This window comes from Rhipicephalus microplus, chromosome 3 (genome assembly GCF_043290135.1).
Source record: "Rhipicephalus microplus isolate Deutch F79 chromosome 3, USDA_Rmic, whole genome shotgun sequence".
Taxonomy (NCBI): domain Eukaryota; kingdom Metazoa; phylum Arthropoda; class Arachnida; order Ixodida; family Ixodidae; genus Rhipicephalus; species Rhipicephalus microplus.
This window is the reverse complement of record NC_134702.1, coordinates 8,180,652-8,204,251: the sequence shown is the minus strand read 5'-3', so window position 1 is coordinate 8,204,251 and position 23,600 is coordinate 8,180,652. Positions and strand designations below refer to the sequence as shown.

General features: G+C 45.5%; 1 protein-coding gene across 2 annotated transcripts in view; it reads right to left on the bottom strand.

Annotated features, from left to right (window-relative positions):
* LOC119183171 (E3 ubiquitin-protein ligase RNF115) overlaps nt 1–23,600 on the bottom strand; it is a 40,892-nt gene extending 17,292 nt beyond the window's left edge. The window contains exons 1-9 of one of the 2 annotated variants that reach the window (XM_037433599.2): nt 23,446–23,600; nt 22,786–22,856; nt 22,158–22,203; nt 13,604–13,791; nt 13,081–13,121; nt 12,974–13,001; nt 8,875–8,950; nt 7,209–7,302; nt 2,159–2,274 (exon numbers count right to left, since the gene is read on the bottom strand). In XM_037433599.2, the coding sequence (XP_037289496.1) occupies nt 2,159–2,274; nt 7,209–7,302; nt 8,875–8,950; nt 12,974–13,001; nt 13,081–13,121; nt 13,604–13,791; nt 22,158–22,203; nt 22,786–22,856; nt 23,446–23,538 (753 nt within the window). In that variant the 5' untranslated portion in view covers nt 23,539–23,600. The remainder of the gene's footprint in view (nt 1–2,158; nt 2,275–7,208; nt 7,303–8,874; nt 8,951–12,973; nt 13,002–13,080; nt 13,122–13,603; nt 13,792–22,157; nt 22,204–22,785; nt 22,857–23,445) is intronic. The other variant, XM_037433600.2, reaches the window with a different exon arrangement.

The following is a 23,600-nucleotide window of genomic DNA, read 5'->3' as shown; positions in this document are numbered from 1 at the left end:
GCAAACGATGTGCCATGTTATGACTAACAGACCACTAGCAACACATTGTAGCAAAAAGACGCAAAGCAAAGTCTTTGTGTCATCATCATCACGATCATCAGCCTGACTATGTCCACTGCAAGACAAAGGCCTCTCCCATGATCCGCCAGTCAACTCGGTCCTGTGCATGCTGCTGCCACTTTATACCCGCAAACTTCCTAGTCACATCTGTCTTTCTGTCTCCCCTCCCCTAACCCTCTCACCTTCTCTGGGAATCCAATCAGTTACCCTTAATGATCAGCAATTTACTTAGCTTGTATTAGCACGACACATAAAAAAAAAAAGGGGGTCTTTCCCCCTTTTTATATGTGCCGTGCTAATACAGGCTAAGTTCATAGATAACCAACTTGCCCAAGCCACAACACTTTTGAACTTTATTTTTTGTTCAACGGGCCCGTTCTTCTGTAGCGCCTACCTTTCTAGATGTCTCTGTCGGCTTTCCCCCCTTTTTCTTTTCATATGTGCCGCGCCAATACAAGCTAAGTTCATGGATAACCAACCCGCACGAGGCACAACACTTTTGACCAGCAATTATCCTGCCTACGCGCTACATGCCAGGCCCTTGTCCATTTCTTATTCTTGATTTCAACTATGATATGCTTAACCCTGGTTTGTTCCCTTACTCACTTTGCTCTTTTCTAGTTTGTTAAGGTCACACCTATCATTTTCCTTTCTATCGCTCGCTGCATCGTATTCAATTTAAGCTGAGCCCTCGTTTTTGTGTCGGTATCCCTTTAACCCTTTACGGCCTGACCCGCACAAACGTCAGGATGAACAAAGACACTCACAGAACAGCACTTGCTTCAGCTTCAGTTTTATAACTGTGGGTCGTTCATGTCAATGTTTACGAGAATATATCCGTTTCAGTAGTTCATGAATTTAGCTACTAGAGGGCGAGCAATCACCCACAGAGAATGGCGTCTGGGCACGTGCGTCAATGACGGTTTCTCCCACTCCTAAGTCAACGGTCCTCCATGTTATACTTTTTTTTTGGTAGCATGTGCATATTGAAGTAATAGTAAGACTTCAATAAACAAACATGTACCGCTAAAAAGAAATGAGTCATTCTTGCCGCACACACTGCATATTCACACGTCAAAAAGTTACACGCACTCAAGGAAAGCTACCTTCCAGTTTGTACAGTTGTATTCTAAATACCCAGCAGTGAGTTTAGCCTTACTGATATGGAGCATTCTTACATGTACCAAGGGAGCAAGAACATTTAGGAGGTGCATCTCCACTCCTTGAGGCGACCAGATAACCTCGTATATTGCCAGAAAGCCACTTCATGGTGCGGCGTCTGGCAGCAGAAAAGATAATCGCCACCATTTCGATCCCGGAGGGAACCGATCACATGCCCACAAACCCTTAATACCCGCAAACTTCTTAATTTCATCTGCCCACCTAACCTTCTGTCTCTCCCTAACCCGCCTGCCTTCTCTGGGAATCCAGTTAGTTACCCTTAATGACCAGAGGTTATCCTGCCTACACGCTACATGCCCGGCCCAAGTCCATTTTTTCTTCTTGATTTCAACTATGATATCCTTAACCGTCGTTTGTTCCCTAATCCACTCTGCTCTCATCTTGTCTCTTAAGGTTACACCTACCATTTTTCTTTACATTGCTCGCTGCATCGTCCTCAATTTAAGCTGAACCCTCTTTGTAAGTCTCCAAGTTTCTGCTCCATAGCTAAGTACCAGCAAGATGCAGCTGTTATATACCTTCCTCTTGAGGGATAGTGGCAATCCACCTGCCATAATTTGAGAGTGCTTGCCAAATGTGCTCCACCCCATTCTTATTCTTCTAGTGGTTCAGCTCTGCGGTTATTACCTGCCCTAAGAAGACAGTGTTTTGCAACTTGAAGAGCACTATTACCTATATCGAAGTGCTGCTCTCTTCTGAGGTTGTTGTACATTATTTTCGTTTTCTGCAGATTAATTTTAAGACCCACCTTTCTGCTCTCCTTGTCTAACTCCGTAATCATGAGTTGCAATTCGTCCCCTGAGTTACTCAGCAATGCAGGGGACAAATTGCAACTCATGTTGGTTCCTAACGGGAGTATCACCCTCTAAATATTTCTTCCTCCGTGCATGCGTCCCAGCATAGTACATGCACTGACCAGTTCCAGCCAGGGCACAATGCAGTCGGGATGAAAGTGATGCTGGCAGGGAAGCCGCTTGACTTGTTCACCCGTCTTGAACTCCTCCATACACACTGTGCACTGAAGCAGTTTGTCTGTAATCAAGCAAGATGCGCAAAGTTTGGACTGTTCTCTAATCAGCCAAATTCTAAGCAGCACATGAGAACCCAACTCTGAAAGACAATGCCAGCACGGACTCAGCTCAATAAATATAAGCCCGAAAAAGGCCCACCTACAAACAGTGTTTATTCAACAGAAGATCAAGTAAATCATGGTAGCCGTTTCAACACAATCTGTCACCATGAGCTGTGGTGCAAATGACAGCAACTGCTCAGACAATGTGATCACTACGAGGCACAGCCATTGGCGGCCGTGAACTGCTCAACAGCAAGTAAACCATTTTTTTTTTTTCTAATCAACAGGCCCACAATGCGGCCGTGAGGCATGGCCTTCCTCCCTGTCCCTTGATAAGACAGATGCTTAGGCTAGTTGATGATTGGGAATCAACATATTTGCACAGCGCAAGACTACAAGTAGTTACGACGTAACTACACTAACTTTCTGTCCTTGTCTCTTCTTCTGTAGTTACATTGTAACTACTCGTAGTCTTGCGCTGTGCAAATATGTTGACTCCCTGTCCCAGCGTGGGAGCGGCCTGCAGTCTTGCCTTTTTGAAATTGAGTAAGGATTCTTCTGGACGATAATAAATGTTACTATCAATCAATTTCAATACATAATGCAGGTTACCTCAATATTGTTACGGGGATTACAAATACACGGAAGAGAGAAACGAGTGTATTTGCAATATTTACAGGTAGGTGTGACACCCCAGGGCTGCCAGGATCTCACGCGCCGAATCCACTTCTTCATCGATGCGTCTACGATGGCGGAGCCATGCCCACTGCCTCGTAACAATGTAACAAAATTCAATATGTGCCAAAGTTCTGACCTTTCTGCAACTTCATGTCCATAGAACATCAAGTGTTTTTAAAAACCTCTGTATAGTGGAGCAAGTTGATAACAGACTTTCATTGTTGTGTTGGAGACCCAGGCAATAAAGTGAAACTCCTGCTGGTGCCAGCTGTCAGAGTTGAGTTGCACACCAGGGGCATAGCCAGAAGTGTTTTAAAAAAGGGGGGGAAGGAGGAAGGTTCAATTATACTTTACATTAGTGCATGCATTTACGTGTACACGCACACACACACACACACATACATTTTTGAAAAATTTTAGAGAGGGGGAAAAGGATGAGCCCCGGTGCTCTACCCGCCGTTTAAGTGGCAGAGAGGGAGAGCATGTGGATGGCGGGAACACTGGTTCAACGTAGAGTGTGCTAGTACTCTCCTATCCTACGTACTTCTGCAGTTCTGGTCTCATTCGTGAGGCAGGTGCATCCTGCCACAAAGATGCACACTGTGCTCTCTATTTTGAGTCGCAGTGTGCAGCGGTGCTTCTGTTGTTAAGTGACTGAAGTGTGCTAAGTATCATCGTTGCAGACAACGATGTGGCTTTGCAGCCTGTAAGAAATGATCATTAGGCACTGCTCTAAACTCCCCCACCCCCTTACACATGACATATGGCCACTCTGAAGAGAACTTCGCTGCTGTAGCATCAAAGCGTCATCACCAGATCTCAGGTGCAACCACAAGTGGGCAATGATGATGTTTGATGTTTTGTGGCGCAAGGGCCATTTCACGGCCAAAGAGCGCCAGTTTATCTTACTAAAGATATGGACAATGATTGTGATAAGCGGCTGTATAAGGACCATAAAATTACTCGCGGTAAGGCGGGTAAAAACATACAAGCAATAAAATCATGACCATGCCGTAAAAGGTGTGTGTGGTGTGAATAGATGACAAAAGTTGGTAATAATAGAAAACGATGGTGGACATGTATGGCATTAGCACAATTGCCTCACTCGTTCATACCCTTGCGTCCAAAGGCCGTGAGGCAAGTGCTTTGTTGTGTAGCCACTACAGCAAAAACTTCTCTGGAGAGGTCGTGCTACGGAATGCCCAAATATATGATATGAAAACTACGAATTTCTTTTAAAAACGCTGACAATGATTTATGACTAAAAAGCGGTTCCCTACCGACGAACATTGCAGGGTGTAAAGGTATATGTTGTCGGTAGGGTAATGGAAAGTGTTGTTTTCTTAGAGTTTCTAACTGTTTGCACTGGATTAACATGTGAAGAACTGTTAATGCTTCACCACATCTGTCACACAATGGTGGATCAAAAACGTTGTGAAGTGGTTGACAGCAACATCAATGTTCAAAGTACATATGTCACTCCAACCTAGACGAGCTATGGTATAAAACCGTTCCCAGGCGGCTCTGTTTATGAGCCATTGGGGAACACGTGGTGGACACTCAGTTGCTGTAGTTTTGCTCAAAACTACGAGGAAGTAGTCCCTTCCGTACAGATTACTGACGACTTTCCACTGGAGTAGAGGCACAAAAGATGGAGATACTATGCTTAGGTCTATGGAGAAGTAGGTGTTATTAGCGAGGTTATAATAGGTTGGTTCTTTTCGATTTAGGAGACACGCACTCGACGAGAGAAGGAACTGTTCAATCAGTCGACCTCGCGCGTCGTACCGAGAGTCACCCCATAGCCTGCTATGCGCATTAAAGTCTCCAAGGAGAACATAAGGCTCCGGAAGTTCTTCAATTAAAGAGTATAAACACATTTTTGCAGCTGATAGCTAGGAGGAATGTAAATAGTGCAGATTGTGATCAGTTTATCAAAAAGAACTGCTCGAACAGCCACTGCCTCAAGGGATGTTTGGAGTTGAAAGTGTGTGCATGCTATTCCTTGATTCACTATGATGGCAACACCTCCGGATGATATCATGGCATCATCACGGTCCTTCCGGAAAATAACGTATTTACGAAGAAAATTTTTGTGTTTTGAATTAAGGTGTGTTTTCTGTACACACAGCACTTTTGGTGAGTGTTCGTGTAAAAGTTCTTGGATGTTGTCAAGGTTTCTGAGAAGGCCCCTGACGTTCCTTTGTATAATTTGAGTGTTCATGGTGAATGTAAAATAGTGCTGTGTGTACGAAAAGCGAGTGGCTGTTTAGACAGGGAGTTTGAGTTCACGTAACAGGGCCGTCACCAGGCCCTGTTATCTGCTTTTTTGTTTTCTTGGTGCGCTCCAAGGAGCCACGCCGCTCTTTCGGCACCAAGGGTACCGACGTATCCATTGCCTCCTCGGAGGCACTGGATGCCCGCACGTGCGGGCTGTTGGTTCGAATTTCGGCCTCACCTGGTGAGGTGAGGCCTTGAGACCTGAGGACTCTGGAGTCTCCGGTCTCTGTTTGGGAGTAGGCGGTGTAGCCTGGACTACAGCCGCCTTGGGGGCAGGTGCCACAACCACAGGCTCGGTATGCGCGGACCGAAGGAGTGGCGAGAGCTGGTGCGGCGGTGCCCCTGACGCGCCCCATCAGCGTATGGAGGTCCATAGAATGGTGCTACTCTTCGCTGTGGTTCCTTAAATGAAATGTTCTCCTTCACCTTCAATGTAATTATTTTTTTTTCTTTTTTCCAGTATGTGCAGGAGCGTGAATATGCGGCATGGTTTCCTTCGCAGTTTACACAGTGTGGCAGTTGTTTGCAGTTCTCAGACACGTGGCCTAGGACTCCACATTGTGCACAAGTCTGGCGACCACGACAGGTTTTAGAGCCATGGCCATACCTCTGGCATTGGAAGCAACGATGAGGGTTTGGTATGTACGGCCTGATAGATGTCTTCGTGTACCCTGTTTCAATAGATTCTGGTAGTTTACTGGATGCAAACGTGAGTATTAAGTGTTTCGTCGATGTTTCCTTATTATCTCTTCTGATGATAATTCTCTGTACATTAGTGACATTTTGGCTCTTCCACCTCTCCAAAAGTTCAGTTTCGGTCAGTTCAAGTAAGTCTTCATCAGATACTACTCCGCGAGTGATGTTCATAGATCTGTGTGGTGTTACGGTGATTGGTACGTCACTAAACGTGGAGAGGCTGTCCGGCTTTACAAATTGTGCTTTGTCCCGAATTTCGAGGAGAAGGTCTCGACTAGCGATTTGGGTTACTTTGTATCAAGCCCCGAGAGTTTCAGTAAGACACCTGGCAACTACGAAAGGAGATACGGTCCTGGCTTGCTTTCCGGTTTTTTCACAGTGAATGACGTGGAAGTGGGGAAATGTTTCTATTGGCTGATTGAAGAAATTTATGTCATCGGTGCGTACACGCTTTAGGCCGGTACGATCAGAGAGTAGGGGGAATGCTCCATGCATGCGGGTCTTATTTTTGTTCAGCAGCTTTGGCGGCCACCCACCACGAAGCCCAACAAGGGGACGCTGCAAGTTTGCAGGTGCTGAAAGCTTGCAGACGTCGGGCGTACAACACTGCCATAACCCAATGCGCCTAGACCAAGGTAGGCTATTTGCACAGGGTTAACCCTTGCCGCCAGGAAAATTGGAAGTAAACAGAAGAGATAAGTAGACAGGACAGACTAAAAGTGAGAGTTAAAGACGAAGTTGTAGGGGAGAGAGATAGGAAAAGGCGACTGCCGATTTCCCCTGGGTGGGTCAGCCCAGGGGTGCTGTCTACGTGAAGCCGGGGCCAAAGCGGTGTGTTGCCTCTGCCGGGGGGGCCTTAAAGGGTTAATCACCCGGTGTCGGCTCAACCCCCATTACTCCCTTCTCCCCGGACACGGCAAAGCCACGCACGGCTTGGCGTGGGAGGGAATCCAAACTCCCCCATTAGCTCGGGTCCGTGGTGTCGCTACGCACCAAACGCCTACTTACGCAGACGCCTCTGCGAAGCACAAGTGGGCGAAAAATGTGGAACACACTCATATGGTCAGCAAAAAAAAAATTCAATTTCTTTTTCTTGAATGGTTTCACTACAAGAATTTATTTCAGCAATATAAAAAAACATTTTGGGGATGCATTTCACAAAAATGTCAACTCTCAAACGGTTAATGATGTTGCATTCTAATGAATATCAGTGCAACAGTATGGATGTGCAAGTACTTACCAACTTGCTCCTGGACAATCTTGACGGTGGGGATCTGTTCAATCTTGTCTTTTGCTAAAGGAGGTGGCCCTGTCCCATCTAGCTGATTCAGGAGCTGTAGAAAGAATGTACAATCCCATGTCAAAGCTACCATGCAGCAGTGTGCTATGTGCACACTAATATATGCAGCGTGAATCTGCCTGGGGTTTGTTCAGTACAGTGACATTTATGTAGGCGAAGGAGATTTCAGACACCATTAAAAGAGCACCGCAATCAAATTTACACATGTCAATATTTTTGCCTCAACGAGGAGCTATCAACCACCTCATAGCTATTCAGGACTCAAAATGCAAACGAGGGTCAATTAACTATGTTTTCTTGATTAATATGACCGGCAGTTTCTACCACAATTTAAAACAGGTGGCAAGCCTTCAAAATTGTAGTGCTAGCAGCGCTGCCTCGCGGTCACTCTTACAGTGTGTGCCCCAGCTAATCCTGGTCACAGAAAGAAGTGACACTACAAGTGCAAAAATTAGTGGCTAGGGAATTTTTCTATGCCCTATTTTCCTATTACTGGCTATACTATAATGGCGTGTGCTCCTATGTACCACGCGTGTAATGAAGCGGCATGCTTTTTCTGCGCTTCAAGGAACATGACTGCAGCGCAAAACTATTCCCATGACGTCCTGGCAAGCAGACATATCATTCAAAGCAGTGTGACAAATATCGGGCGTGACGAGCAACCAGGGCCACAAGGAGTAAAGATTTCCAGGCATTGGCACCACGCTGACTCAGATTACAGACATTGTTACTAGGCCATCACTCACGATGGAATGTGCCACACCAAAGACATCACAGTAATGTCCATGTTACAGGGTGCTGAATGCACCATTGGGCTTTCGTACACAGTGTGCCCTCGAAATAAAATAACTTCCAAGTGACAAAAGCCATTAAAAAAATTGGCCAAAAGTACCTAAGCATACCGAGCAACCAAATGAAGAGCAAATCTTTTTTACAGAAGTTTATCGATCTTAAGAAAATTTGCAGAGTTTATGCATACTTATGCATTGATTTCAAGTACACAAACATTTTTTAGAACTATTGAGTGTAACCGTCTATACACGGCTACCATCGTATGCACAGCACATTGCTATTTCGGCCTGCAAACATTTCGTCATGCCAGCTATGTATTGCCACCGGTACATGTAATCGAATTTAAAGACTCATTTGGTACAATTTGATAAAATGTAGAGTACTCACAGATTGAAACGCGACATAACATTTCTTTGTACAACGACTATTGTGGGCGATTTCTCGAGATAACTGCATTATGTCGCAACATATCTAGTCTAAGATAATGTAGACTGTGACTTAAGATGTTTACGGTAAATTATCCAATATGACCCAAACTGAAGACTATAGAAACTAAAGTAGGAGCGTTACATTGCCCTAAACTGTCCTGCTTCAATCCGCGGAGCAAACCCCACTCGAAGCAGCTTGACACAGTTGGCGTACAGGTGGCTCCATCCCCTTCAAATTCCAATGTAACCTCCCTCTTCTCTGAGCATGCACTTATGTCATCCACTCTTTTCCACCCCTTTCCTCTTTAGCATTTATCTTGATGTATTGCAATCTTGCAACTGCGCAAAACCTAGTAGTAATGAAGACAAAGAAAAAAATGTGGCACCTGTGTAATGACCGCATCCAGGCCCCCTCGGCCCCAGGCATAGTCTCCAGGGTTTCCATGCAAGTTGACCAGCCTGCTTTGAAAGGGAGTACACACAAAACAGTCAGCAACATAATAGAGGCCTTTAAACAGAACTGCCACTTACTGTAACAGTACCAAATAAGCTTCATAAAGCTTCAGCTGCATATTCATAAAATGATGACACATGCCAGACTGGTCTAAAAAAGCAAACAATGTTCCCGAGGGTCCCCTTGAATGCATACAAAAGAACTGGAGGGTGCCTGAGCTTGGCTTCAAAAAGTAGAATGCGATAGCATATCCAAACCATGTTCATATTGCCTTCCCAATTGCTAGCCTGGCTTTGCTTTATGGTGGACACTTACCTCCGTATTCACAAACGCTCTTTCACTCAAGGGCTCTCCTCGACTTGACCAAGTCAAAGCGGAGCGTGCTCCTCCACTCAAAGGAACACTGCGTTTCTTGAACGCTCCTCCACATTTCCTTCGCCAAGGGAGGCCTTGGAAATGCTCCCTTCAATTGAGTGAAGCAAGTGGGCCAAGAAATGCGCCTGATAACGAGAGTATTCCTAATTGCATTTAGGAAATGCCTATACCTGTACAATAAATAAATGCTTTTCCCAATCATTTTCTTTATAAATTGATATTACGGCAAAGTACATGCATTTAGAGTGGTAGCGTAGTTTCCGTAAGTCTTGAGCCGATAGAGTAAGCGAAACCTCCACTTCAAGTCTGGCAACAGCCGCACTCAGGCAGCTAAACTAACAGCTGTTTGCGATTTGTCTGCTGCTGACTGTTTCCATGTGCCTAATTTATTTCGTTTCAAATGCACCTGCGTTTTGGCTGCTGCTTAACATTTCCATGTGCTTAGTTTATTTTGTTTATTATGTGCCTTCTAATTGCGGTTTATACACAGTAACATCTGCTGTGTATGTTGTTTGAAACTGAACTTTCACCGGGGTAACTAACGAACAACGCGAGTGATGGCAAAAAGCACAACAAACGACGGCTTGTTGTTTTGTTACCACCACCAGAATTGTTACGCACAATCCAGATGATGTAAAAATAACTATTTATTGGGGATAATTTGTGCCCGAAAAGTAAAGGAAAAATGCAGCAGCATTTCTAACAGGCGATTCGCAAAAGGAATCTATCTCCGAGAAGCCCTCGAGCGGTGCACCATTTCTTTCTCGTCATAATCCCGTGCTGAGGAGGCGCGCGTAGTGACGGCCTTTTCTTGTCTCATCATCGCGCCGCTGGTCTCTTGGGGGGCGCACGAACTAGCGCGCGTAGTTTGAATACTGCGTCGATCTTGCGCCATCTGGATTGTGCGTAACAATATACCGTATTTACTCGCATAATCCTCGCACTCGCATTATTCTCGCACCCCTCACATCGCCCAAGAAAAATACGAAAAACTTTTTCCTCGAGTAATTATCGCACCCCCGAAAACTGCCGCAATAATGTCGTCTGCTCGTTCCAGCCACTAATGATGATAGTGCGTGCTATTTGGCGCCATCTCTTAAGCATCAAGCGTACTATTGCACGGACATTCAATCCAATCCAAGCCAAGCCAAAGTGGCCAGTGCGCGTTGCGGCATGTTTTGTATGTCGTGTTGGTTATCTTGGCATGTATGGGGCGATACTGAAGCCACACGGCTGCTTCAAGTTGCAAGTGATAGATCATACGCTAAACAACGGCAACAAGGCCGCCGGTAGGCCCTTCGGAGCCTACGAGTTTTGTGTTCGCTACTGGTGACGGCAGCTGAAAGCCACCAAGACGCGTTGGGCCTGCCGTGTGCCTAAAACTGGGATTGATGGTAAACTTTATTTCTTCAGAAGGAAACAGCGGACGATTCTGTTAAATAGCCATCAGCCCAATACTGACGCCCTACGCTTAGCTTTTGAGGGCTCCTGTTGAGCGCCGACCGCTACCGCTACGCCCGCAACGCCTACAAGCTTCGCGTATGGTATTCTAATTCTCGACTATTTGCTTCCACTTTTTATGTCTCAAATAAATCTTGCCTTGTGTTGAACCTCTGCTTTTATTGTTGAGGTAAGTTCTAATTAGTACTTTGTAAAGCGTGCTGTAAGTTGCTGGTGTGAGAATCCCGATTTACGGCCACTTCGTTTTTTTTTTTTTTTTTCGCTCCCTGCGTTTTCGTGGAAAGTTTTCCCCGCGTAATTCTCGCACCCCCCAACTATGCATCAGGTTTCCAGCAAAAAAAGTGCGAGGATTATGCGAGTAAATACGGTATATATTTATATATATATATATATATATATATATATATATATATATATATATATATATATATATATATATAAACCATTCAACATCACCTAAATCATGCATTGTGAATATGAGCACTGCTATTTCAACGAAAGTACTATTTTGACAACCCCACTGAGCAAACAATGATAAAGTTCATCTTAGCATTTGCTGCAGCTGTCAAATCATTTGACAGACTGCGAATTTAAATATCAATCTGCCAAACTTGCAGCCTTGAAATTCGGTATATTCGCAAAATCGAGGAGTAGAGGTGGCGAAAAGAAAAAACTGACGCATAAATTTTTTTTTGGGGGGAGGGGGGGGAAGCGTAAATGTCATACACTACTTCAAATGATTCCTAGTAGCTTATTTAGGTGTAAGTAACTATACTGTTACTCAGCGTTGTGCAGCATACAAACGCATGAGTAACTGAGCAAAATGTGGAGTGTTCCACTAACGCCAACAGCCCCTTCTAAATCTTAATAGGCTTTTCCGCGCGGCAGTGGTGTACTGCGGCAAAGGTAGCTAAGCAGCACTAGGATTAAAGCGAAGAAATTATTTAGCCGCTACACCCCCACCCCATTTCCCGCTTCGGCTCCCTTGCAAGGTGCATCCGTCCAGCTAAAGTAACAATGGCGCGTGCCCGTTGGCCCGCGGACGGTACCGGATATCTATTGACAGGACCGTGGCAGGGACAACGCAACTTCAAGACCAAAGTAAGTGTTCTTTGTGCCCCTGCTAAAGCAATAAACGTGGTCGCTGGCAATGCTAGCATTCGCAGCACATCGAGCTTGCTCGCGCAAGAAAAACACGGCATACGCTTCCAGCTTTAGTTCTTGACAAGCCATAGCCATGTTTTCAGGTTAGGAAATTTACATTTCCTGCGGAGCGTTGGTGTCTACAGCAACTCATTTCTGTCTTGAAGCTTCGTCGTTTCATCGATAGGTATCCGCTGCAGTCAGCGGATCGATGGGCACGCAGCGTTGTTACTTTATCTGTTCAATCGAGTCTCCCAAGTGTAGGGCAGGTGCCTTGAATACTTTAATTATATTCCAGGAGCAATAAAGCGGGTCTGTGTGCTTCGCCTGATGGCACAAGCTGCAGGTGGCAGACGTGGCCTGCATTTTTAGCTGAAATTAGTGCACCTGAAAAAAATTGAGGCTGGCAGGGCATTTTGTTGCAGCATGGTGCAATTACAGCAAATTTCATGGTTTTGGCACAGCTCGGTCGCAACAATATGAAATTGTATTTAATCGGCGCAACTGGTGCTGCTGTTACACCCCTGCAAATGGCACTGCCTCCAGAACTTCACCAAGAAGAGTTCTTTAACTCTATCACGTTAAAAAGTTGAGCAGCTAAGCTGGACTCCCACAGCCTTCCAATCCACACGCCTGAAAGACTAAGAATAATAGGTTCTAGAAGCTCAACATTGTATTTTCAACACTGTAGAAACCAGATCGTCCCTGGGGGGGAAAATGCACACACCATAAGGGCGTAGCCAGCACTAGCTCCGATAGCTCTCGATGTATTCCTTTATCTGGGATGCTTCCTTAAAACGATGTGGAAGTGAAAGATCCAAGCAAATTTCAATATTTTGGCACAGAGCACTCCTGCAAATGGTTCCACACAAAGAGGCCCCATACTAGAGTGAAAACATTTTTTCATCTGAGTTATGCAATGTAAAATGCATTATTCATTTGTTTCAAATACTTTGAATATGCTATTTGATCAATCTAGCTCACTCCTAGAGTTGACTTTTGATGCAAGCTCACAAAATTGCACTTAGCTAAAATACTTTATTGGTACTCACACTGGAAGGCCTTGATTGGAGATAAAGCCTGCAAAGTTAAGATCATTCAGATCAAATTTTGAACTAGCAACATTCCCACAATACATGGGCTACATACAAGTACTTACCTGTAGTTCCAGTGAGATTGGCAAAAATTTGGTGAATGATTCTGAAAAAAAAAAGAAAAAACAAGAGCCACGGTATTTATACCATAAGTTCAAGAAAATCAGCTTTCCCAGGGAATGAACAATTTCTGTACTAAAAAGAAATAAAAAAATGTGGCTGCTTAAGCAGATCACATCACAAACATCCCGGCTATCAGATGTATGTACAAGTTTGTAGTACGTACAAGTTTGTAGTACGTACAAGTAGATGTACGTACAAGTTTGTGTAGTATATGACTGGCCAGCACAAAGTGGTCAGAGCACTTTTGGTGGATACAACCTGAAGAACTCTAAAAAATACCTGATCCCTCACAATCCTGGGTCAAAGCCAAGCATAAAGAATGCAAGTAACAGAAAAGCAAAAAAGAAAAGGACACACCTGAAAATATTATAACAGTGTACCTTTTCTTTAGATTATCATGCATGAAATTCCTAATCTGCGGCACTATCTCACCCTCAAATACAATTAACGTCGAGATGGTATTACCCTTCCAGAGGCTGCCTCCCCTGGCTGTCAGGATGTGGCCTGCGGCCCGCCCGCCCCGGTGACCTTCGCCGCATCATTGAGTCCGAAGCTGATGATGACGGCGCATCTGGTGACGCGTTGTCTTCCGCCATAGCACCAGGGCCACGATCAATCCTCCGCAGAATATCCACTATGGTACTGTTCCAAAGCTGCACAGTAAAAATGTGCATATCATATGAATACATCTTTTATTTCTTTCATTGCTGACCCAGCAGTACAAGACACTTAACAAGACAGTACAGACAACTTCTCAGCCTTTATCACTTTTTTTTTCTTTTCCTCTATGAACATCATACAGCATACAATATGAATGAACATGTGCAAATGCTCCACGAAATTGTCTTATTATATTGCCCCGTGTGCTCCCTTATACTTTTTTTTTCCTGTCCCATTACACGTTTAGTTACTGCCTTGCACAATCCACGCAAAATGTCTGTGAACTATCCAGATCATTACAGAACCTTCCAATGAGGCTACATGCACAATACAAAGTTTATTCTAGAACTTAATCAACTGCTATACTCGGATACAACTAAAGAAAAATGCACCTTTTCATTGTCAAAGTACCCCCTCTCCCCCATGCCTTTAACTGAGATGTGCAAAAAAATTAAAGCACAAAAAGAAAACACCCAGACGCAGCGCACACTAACACTGAAAATTTCTTGAACCAAACATGTATTAGCAGTTATGTGAACACATGTAGAAGAAATTATTAGATGAGACGACAAAAATTGTATTAATGACGCGCTTCCAGGAAAGCTACCTCAACGGAAAGTAACGTGACCGAGGGTGTCACAACACATGAATTACCTGTTTTGTTAATAAAATACGCTTCTTTGATTTAAAGGCCAACTACAACGAAATTCGGCACTCGGCAAAAAGTCAATATATAGGTAGTCTAGCTAGAGGTAGTGCTGCCTGCCAAATGTCGCCTTTGAAATACAAGCGCTTACCTTGGAAAAAAGCTTGCAAACGACGGTGTTTTTGAAACCGAAACTCGAACACTACGCCTGTACGGCTGACCGAAAGTGACATGAATGACAGAAAGATCGTCTGCTCTGCACTCCTCGAGCACGCACATCGCGGACCGCCCCTTAGTGCGTGTGCTTTTTGCATGTTAACTTAAGAAAGCTGCGTGAACACGCCTCTTATCGAACACTGGTCCGGGCTTCCCACTGATGGGCTTGCACTGTCTGACCCCCGTATTGATAAACGCTGCTTGACTTGGACTTGACCTGCCATCGGCTCCAATGCAGCACAAACGCGTTGTCTATAGGCAGTGCCAAGGCAGCACAAATGCATTTCAAATGCACTGCATTGAAAGCGGTTTCAATGCAGGAAAGAGCGATAAAGCGGCAGGGTGTATTGCTCACAAAGAGCGATGCGGTAACGTTCTGTGGTAATCGTCATATCCGGTTCTGTCCGCTTTACCTGGGCACGCCGCTAGAGCTTCGCATCGTTTATTGTAACTTACTGTATATATAAGACGTATTTATGGCCGTTTCAGCCTAAGTAAAATTTTGTTGCAGTTCGCCTTTAGTGCGCTATTCTATCCCTGAATACGGATTGAAGAAGCGTATTTTATCAACGCGACTTCAACACCATTGGCTGGGGGGGGGGGGGGGTCGTCTGTGATGGCAAAAGTTTGCTTTTTGGTTGCAAAAGGTTGAAAAACTATTGCTTATTTTGATTTCATCTAGTCGGGCAGCTTACATTTTTTTCGCTCACAGCAATATTGATGTCACTATAGCTCCTTTCTAGTTTCTCAAAGGGTGGAAGGTGAGAACTTCAGGACGGACCACAAAGAACAAATGACACGAGCACTGTCGCGAAGTGGCCCGTCCTGGTTTGTGCTGACCTTTAATGCTCTGTACTAACTAGGCCCAACAGAAATTTCTCAAAAAGTGTTTACTATAAAATCATTTCCAGAGTAGAGTGACTACAGCTTTCAACAGGCAGGCCCTGGTGTGTACAAGTACTGCTGCCATTGTGCTTGCGCATTTCCTTTATCAAAGATAGAGAATATTGCTTGCCTTTCAGTGATCAAGTAGAAAGGTTGCTGTAGTTTCTCTGACAGATGTACAATAAGTTTACTTGCATGTGTTCACATGAATTGCACCATGGACTTGGGTGTTGGTTGTTCGGCCGCAAGCTAGTCAAGCGGCGATTGCTACAATGCTCACTACTGCCAAATGTAAATATTACTGCATGGCCGTGCTCCAGATGAATTATCAGTTCGGACTCAGAATTAGGGGCATGCACAGCAAAATATTGATAACAAAAAGGTGAAAGTAGTTCGGTGAAAAATCTACAGAATGCCTGTGAATAATCCATATTTTTATTCAAATACATTTATAATTATTAATTTAAGTGGCTTTATTTTCAGTATTCATGAACAAACAATATGTCTACACCTGAATGAAATGTGTCACTTCATCACCACTGAAAGGATTATATTTTGTGCTCTAGTTTTTTAATACAAGTCACCTTGAAGTAAATTTGCAATATAATATTTCAATTTGTAGAGTTGAACCCTGAAAAAAAAAAGGACCCTAAAAGTGTTGATAACCAGATCATTCACTTTTTCATAGGAGACCATGTAAAAATTTTTGAGCATGAGACTTTTCAACATATCTTGACCTTCTACAATTGGTAGAACGCATTTACATTCTTAATATTAAAATTGGTAAGTCACTCAAAGCGACAGAATGGATATGAGAGGATGCAAAAAACACAGCCGAGAATCGCAACAAGTTAGAAGGATTGATGAAATCAAGAAAGCAGGAACAAAATGCAATCGGCTCGCATAAAATAGCGTAAATTGGGGATTGTTTTGGGAGAGGCCTGTGGTGAGCAAAGAATAAGCCACAGGTAGTGATTTTCCTTTACTAATTTTCCTTTACGGACATACCCTACGTAGGGGTATTGTGATCACACCAGGGCTTGTTCGCTTCTTCGATGAGTCTACCTACCTAACCACCTTAAATCGGACGCCTGAATCAGTACTGCTCTCCTGTGGCTCAACAGTATCGTGCGCGGTCCACAGTGAGCTTGTTGCGATTGTTACTCTTTCGAAAAACAACCACAACGATGTCCCTAAGTCACAATCACTACCATTCAATGCCTCTTCTACACCTGTGTCCGCAACCATAAGCACTGACTTAACACCTGCTCAAACTGAAGATTTCCTCGCCCTGTTGAATAGACACCGTGCTCTATTTGACGTGAACTCGCCCATCCTCAGCATGACTACCACCGCTACTCCCAGCATCCAGACTGACGGCTATCGTATTGTACATTGGCATCCATATCGCGTGTCTCAGGCAGATCGCAAGATCGAGGAAAACGTCTCAGACAAGCTACGACGCAACATCACACATCATTCCTCATGTACCTGGTCATCCGCAGTTGTTCTCGTTCACAAGAAAGATGGGACAGTGCGTTTCTGCGTCGATTACTGTGCGCTAAACAAAACAATGTGCAAGGATATTTATCCTCTCCCTCAGATCGACGGCGCACTGAATTCATTACAGGGCGCCGAGTATTTTTCTAGCCTCGGCCTTAGATCAGGCTACTGGCAGATACCAATGTCGGAGTCTGATAAAAGAGAAGACCGCCTTTTCAACGCCAGATGGGTTGTAAGAGTTTAATGTGATGCCTTTTGGACTCTGTAATGCGCCCGCCACCTTCGAACGCATGATAGACGCCGTATGGCGTAGTTTGAAATGGAAAACGTGTCTGTGCTATCTCGGTGACATAGTAGTGTTTTCATCCACGTTCTCGCAGCATCTACAACATCTTGGCGAAGTCCTCAGATGCCTTGCAAAAGCCGGCCTACAGCTAAACACCAAGAAATGTACCTTTGCTAGCAAGACAATCAAGGCTCTCGGCCACCTCGTTAGCAAAGAAGGAATTCGTCCGGACACAAAAAAGCTTGCCGCCGTCCTTGATTTTCCTCGTCCGCTACGTCAAAAGGACCTGTGCAGCTTTCTTGGGTTAGCTTCTTCCAGCACTTCATACGTGGCTTCGTGAAACTTGCGTCTCTGCTCCCTCAACTCCTCGCAAGGAACGCCATCTTCGTTTGGTCTGAAGACTGCGAAAGCGCTTTCACGGCATTGAAGCAAGCCCTCACGTCGGATCCCGTACTGTGCCACTTCGATCGAAGCGCACCCACCATCCTTCACACCGACGCTAATAGTTATTGTCTAGGTGCGATACTCTTGCAGCGCTACAAAAACTCATGTGAACGCGTCGTTGCTTACGCAAGTCATGTTCTTACCGCTGCAGAAAATAACTACACTATCACCGAGCAGGAGTGCCTTGCTGTTGTTTAGGCAATGCAAAGATTACGACCATATCTTCACGGCCGTCACATTACCGTCGTTACCGACCATAACGCCCTATGCTGGCTTTCATCGCTGAAAAACTTATCGTGCCGCCGCGGTCACTGGGTGCTTGGTTTTCAGGAGTACCGTATTTTTGTGCATATAACCCACCCCTGCATATAATCTGCACCCCCACTTTCAGCTCACCGAGAAAAAAAAAATCCTCGCGTATTTCCCGCACATTTGATGTACAGGAAAGGCTGTACAAAAGCTACTTCTCAAGCAACATAGCACATATGTAGACAGAAAAAGCTTTATTTAGCAAGCAGAATACGCTGTCTGCAAGGCCAGTCACAATTCACTCACTGTCACTGCTCTCGCTAGAGCTATCACTTGAGCCGCAGTCCTCACTATTATGCACAAGGTCATCTTCTGTTCCATCCATGTTGTTTGTGATGCAGCATTTCTTGAAACTTTTTCGCACCATCTCACCTGGAATGGCCTTCCATGTCTCGACAATCCACTTGCAGAATAAGGCAATATCAGGACTCGTCCTGTCGGCGTCAAGTCGTAGCAGCCTTCGGCCATCCACTCAGCGTAATAGCGCTTGACATGCGCTTTGAAGGGCTTGTTAAGCGACACATCTAGAGGCTGCAACATTGACGTCATTCCACCGGGTATAACAACTAACTCGGTGCTGTTGCGTGAAAGGCGGTCCTTCACTTCCTCAGTTGTGTGGCCCCGGAACGAGTCAAGAACGAGCATGGACCTTTTTGCGAGCATCGCACCAGGCCTCTTCTCCCATACCGTCTTGATCCAGTCTACGAACAAGTCACTGTTCATCCACGCGTTCTCGTGTGCGCGCACCACCACACCGGCAGGCAAATGAACCTTTGGTAGAGTTTTCCTTTTCAAGATGACGTACGGTCGCAGTTGCGTGCCGTCGGCGAGGGCACAAAGCAAGACTGTGATGCGCAGTTTCGTGTTCCCGCCGGTCAGCACACTCACCGAACTGCTGCCCGTCTTCTCAATCGTTGTGTCCAACGGCATTTCAAAATAAACAGGAGTTTCATCCACATTGCCGATTTGCGAGAAAATGTAATTGTGCTGCTTTCGCAGGCCAATTACATATCTCTGGTACTTGAGCAGCTTCTCCTCATAAGAAGCCGGCAAGCGTTAACATATTGTAGTCCGCCGTCTGATTGAGAGCCCTTGCCGCTTCATAAAGCGGTGCAGCCATCCGCGGCTCGCACGGAACTCGTGAGGTAGGCCTAGCTCCCTCGAAAATCGCCGCACTTCCACTTGGGCCATCTCGGTCGATACGGCGTGACCCCTGCTTTTCACATCTTCGATGAAATTTACTAGCTCTGCCTCCTGCTCAGGGTAGGCACCGGTCTTGGGGCCACAAAATGACCTACAGTCGCATTGCGCGGCTTGTAGGCTTTCTTCTTTCTCCACAGTCGCACGCAGGACTCATCCACATCGTGCCGTCCTCCCGCTTGGCGATTTCCGAATTCCTCGGCGACGGCAATGATCTTAAGCTTTTGCTGTGCCGTGAAAGCCTGCCGCTGTACGCTACTCATGGTGACAGAACAGATCGACTTAGGCTTGGCGAACGGGTCGAGATGTGGAGAACTAGCGGTATCAGCGAGGTAAAGAGCGCTCGCACTCTGCGACAACTTGACAGCACTACCCCTTTTAGTACACTGTAACAGCACCCTGGAAACAACAGAACCGAAATGCATGCCTGCTACCGCGTCAAAAAGTAGTGCATTAATTTACTGATAACATCTCTATAGGCACTATAATATCTCATCTGCCTTGCTGAAATAAATACTGCTTTATTTATTATGGAACTTACTTTATTTATTATGGAACTTTCTTAGACAGCACCACCTTTTCAAGCAAGCCCTTTCCAAAAGTAAACATGGCGTCCGTGATGTAGGGACACATGGAGGGTCACTGAGCGGCCGCGAACGTCCAAAAAATATACTTGTGATGTGACAGTGAGATTTTACACTGAACAATCGGATTGTCTCTCCCCAAATGTTTTTCTAAACGCTTCAACGATGCAAGCAAGCGAAACCAAAATCGGCCGCAAGCTGCCGTGCTACTTGCGGAGCAACACGAATTTGCGGAAACCACCTCCATAGCCTTCGCTACACTGTTAAGGGGCTTCACAGCACAACTTGCAATGCTGTGAAGCAGCACTATAGGAAAAACCCCGCGTATTATCCGCACCTCCACTTTGCCACTGAAATTTTTGGGTTTTTGGTGCGGGTTAAATGCGCGAAAATACGGTATGATTTCGAGGATATTTACAGAACTGGGAAGAAGCATCAAGATGCTGATGCTCTGTCGCACTGTCCTTTGCCCAGCGGAGGCCACTCATCATCGATACTACAAAACGAGAGTTCTTCTCCTATCGCAGCGCTAAGTTCATCACCTGGCACCCTATCCGTCCTTGTTTCACAACAACGTGCCGACCCATACTGCCGCACCAATGTTGACCGCTTGACCGGCTCTACTCCTCCTCCAAACAACCAACTTCGTCGACAACTTAAACAATTTAAGCTTGTCGGTGGTGCTTTACACCACTAAATTTACCACATCGATGGCAACAAGTGGGTACCCGTCATCCCACGTTCTCTACAACGTGAAGTTCTGGAAGCCCTTCATGATGATCCGACCGCCACTCATCTAGGCTATCACAAGACTTACGACAAAATATGAAGTCGTCGTTTTTGGCCTGGCTTCTTTCCAGCCCTCGCTGAGTACGTCGTCTCCTGTGTCCATTGCCAATGGCGAAAGCGACCGACAACTGTTCCGGCTGGCTTAATGCAAGCTCTTCCTTGTCCCGCCTCGCCTTTTGATTGATATGTGGTGTTCAACGCCCCAAAGCCACCATATGATTATGAGAGATGCCATAGTGAAGGGCTCCGGAAATTTCGACCACCTGTGGTTCTTTAACGTGCACCCAAATCTGAGCACACGGGCCTCAGCATTTTTGCCTGTATCGAAAATGCAGACACCGCAGCCATGATTTGATCCCGCGACCTGCGGGTCAGCAGCCGCATACCTTAGCCACTAGACCACCGCAACGGGACCCACCTCGCCTTTTGAACTCGTTAAAATAGACTTATATGGCTCTCTTCCTATATCATGCAATGGAAATCGCTAGATTGTCACAACCGTCGACCACCTTACCCGCTACGCAGAAACAATTTCTATACCATATAGGACTGCCACTGAGGTCGCTGATTTATTTTTTCGCCACATCTTTTTGCGTCATGGAGCCCCACACGTTCTCCTGAGGGATCGTGGCAAAGTCTTTCTCGCTTCTACTGTCGAGCAAGTTTTGCGTGCTTGCAACACTGTTCATAAAACCACTTCTAGCTGCCACCCGCACACCAACAGATTGACTGAAAGCTTTCATTGGACCCTAGCGGACATGATCACGATGTACATTTACCCCAACTATACGAACTGGGATGCAATTCTACCCTTCGTGACATTCGCTTATAATACGGCTGCTCAACGCACTACCAGCTTTTTTTCATTTTTTTCTCGTCCATGGTCGCTCGCCAAGTTTCGCTCTGGACGTCTTTCCTTTCGGCCCCTGCACCCTCGACGGCTCCTTTCTCTGAAGAATTTTTATCTCGTCTCGCACAGCGCCGTCACCTGGCCCGCGTCAACACCGGCCTCTCTCAAGACACTCGAAAGTCTCGCTACGACTCGTCTCGCCATGTTGTGACTTTTCCCCCCCGGTGACAAAGTTCTTCTATGAACTCAAATGCGCGTCCCCGGCTTATGCGACAAATTCATCAGTCACTTCATTGGGCCATACACGGTGGTCAAACAGACATCTCCTGTCAATTACTGCGTTTCTCCTCTTAGCAATAATCCTGATCATTGTTGCCGAGGGACAGAGACCGTGCATGTATCCCGTTTAAAGCCTTATACGCGACGCATTTCATAATACTCTTAGGCCACCAGGTGTCCGCTTTCACTGCGCAGGGGAATTAGTGTCAGCCTCTTTAGACATCATCATCACCTGTGCATCATAATCTATAAATATCATCACCAGTGTGATTTTGCTCGAGCCTGGCTGAATGAACAGGTTCATCACAATACATATATATATATATATATTTTTAAAGAACACATTGCTCCACTGAGTACTGACTCACCTCTCTAAATTGCGCAGCATGGTCTACGTCGTCATCGGAGTCCTCTCTGTAAAAGAAGGGAACCTGACGTAAGCTTCAGGTCACAGTCTGTATGCTCCCATAATGTTGGAATACTTACACAGTACCCCTGCTTCGTGCACGACGACTTAGAATAAAAAATAAAGTGCATATCTTTCAGAAGGTAAATATTTATGCTTAGGAAAGAAGCATAAAATAAGACGAACACCATGTACACAACTCTTGCCATACATCCATCCAAGGCACAATTGCGAAAATTCAATTTAAGAATTCTGGTATTGTTCGATAAACTTTTGTTCAAACACATTCATATAATATTAAACACAATCCTTTTCTCAGTCGATCTTCTGGTTGAAAGTAGGTTGCTAGGTATGCATATTCAGATTAAACGAAACCGCACGAGAGTACGAGCAAGTTTCCGGAGTTATTAGTTGCCCGATGGGCGTATTCGTGTAAACGAGAATGATAAACAACTGGGCACGCACAGCCCCCCTCGAGGCTAAATATTGCGTATACGACTGCGACTGACACAAGGGTCAATGGTCTATCGAGGACGGTTCAGCGTACGCGGGCTGTCAGACAAAGCAGCCCGTCAGCAGAGAGGACTTACATAGAGTGCTCCGGGGGACCGTGCGCCAATTCTTCAATGAAACCCGACTGACACCGGGGGCAAATGTAGTCCTGCAACACAAACATGAACAACAGCGCTGAACTACGAGCCCGATCTCGCGAAACTCGCACACACAGCGCACGCTACGCAATGCGCCAGCGAGCTTGCGCGGCCAAGCGTCACCGCTCGAAGGAATCTATGCGCATAGCCCTTAGCGCCTTTTATGCCCCATGGTGTAAACAGAGAAGCCCGCCACTGGAACGACGAGGATGGATGCACCGTTCGCGACATTTACACGCAACTAGAACGCGTAAACGAAGTAGTCGCGCACTTTTGCACCGGTTATCCCTACAAATTTAATCGGAAATATAAGCACTATAAACCAAATGCCACTGCACTCCAAATGCAATCCACACGTTCAGGCAGCTCATAACATGGCTCTTATAGATGACGATCGAGCGTAAATGCAAGCCTAGAAGAGTGCTTTCTATTTATTTTTCTTTCTAAGTTTACATTTAATGGGGCAGTCACATAGCATCACCGCTGAGCAGCAGCGATAGCAATTTTAGGCCTAGACGCACCCTCAGTAAAGTTACCAGCCGAAGAAAGTCAGCATTCCTAAAGCCTTAGAAATTACACAGTGCGATAAAGCATTCTCACCGGTAATACAGGGTTAATTTCCTGGCTGCATTTGTGGCAGAAAAACCGCACAGCAGGCGTTTCAACTGCTGCCTCTGCCATGTTCCTATCCATGGATATCCCACAGAACACTTAATCCCGCAAGTTTTCGTCTGAAACGTGATAGGGCGGCAGCA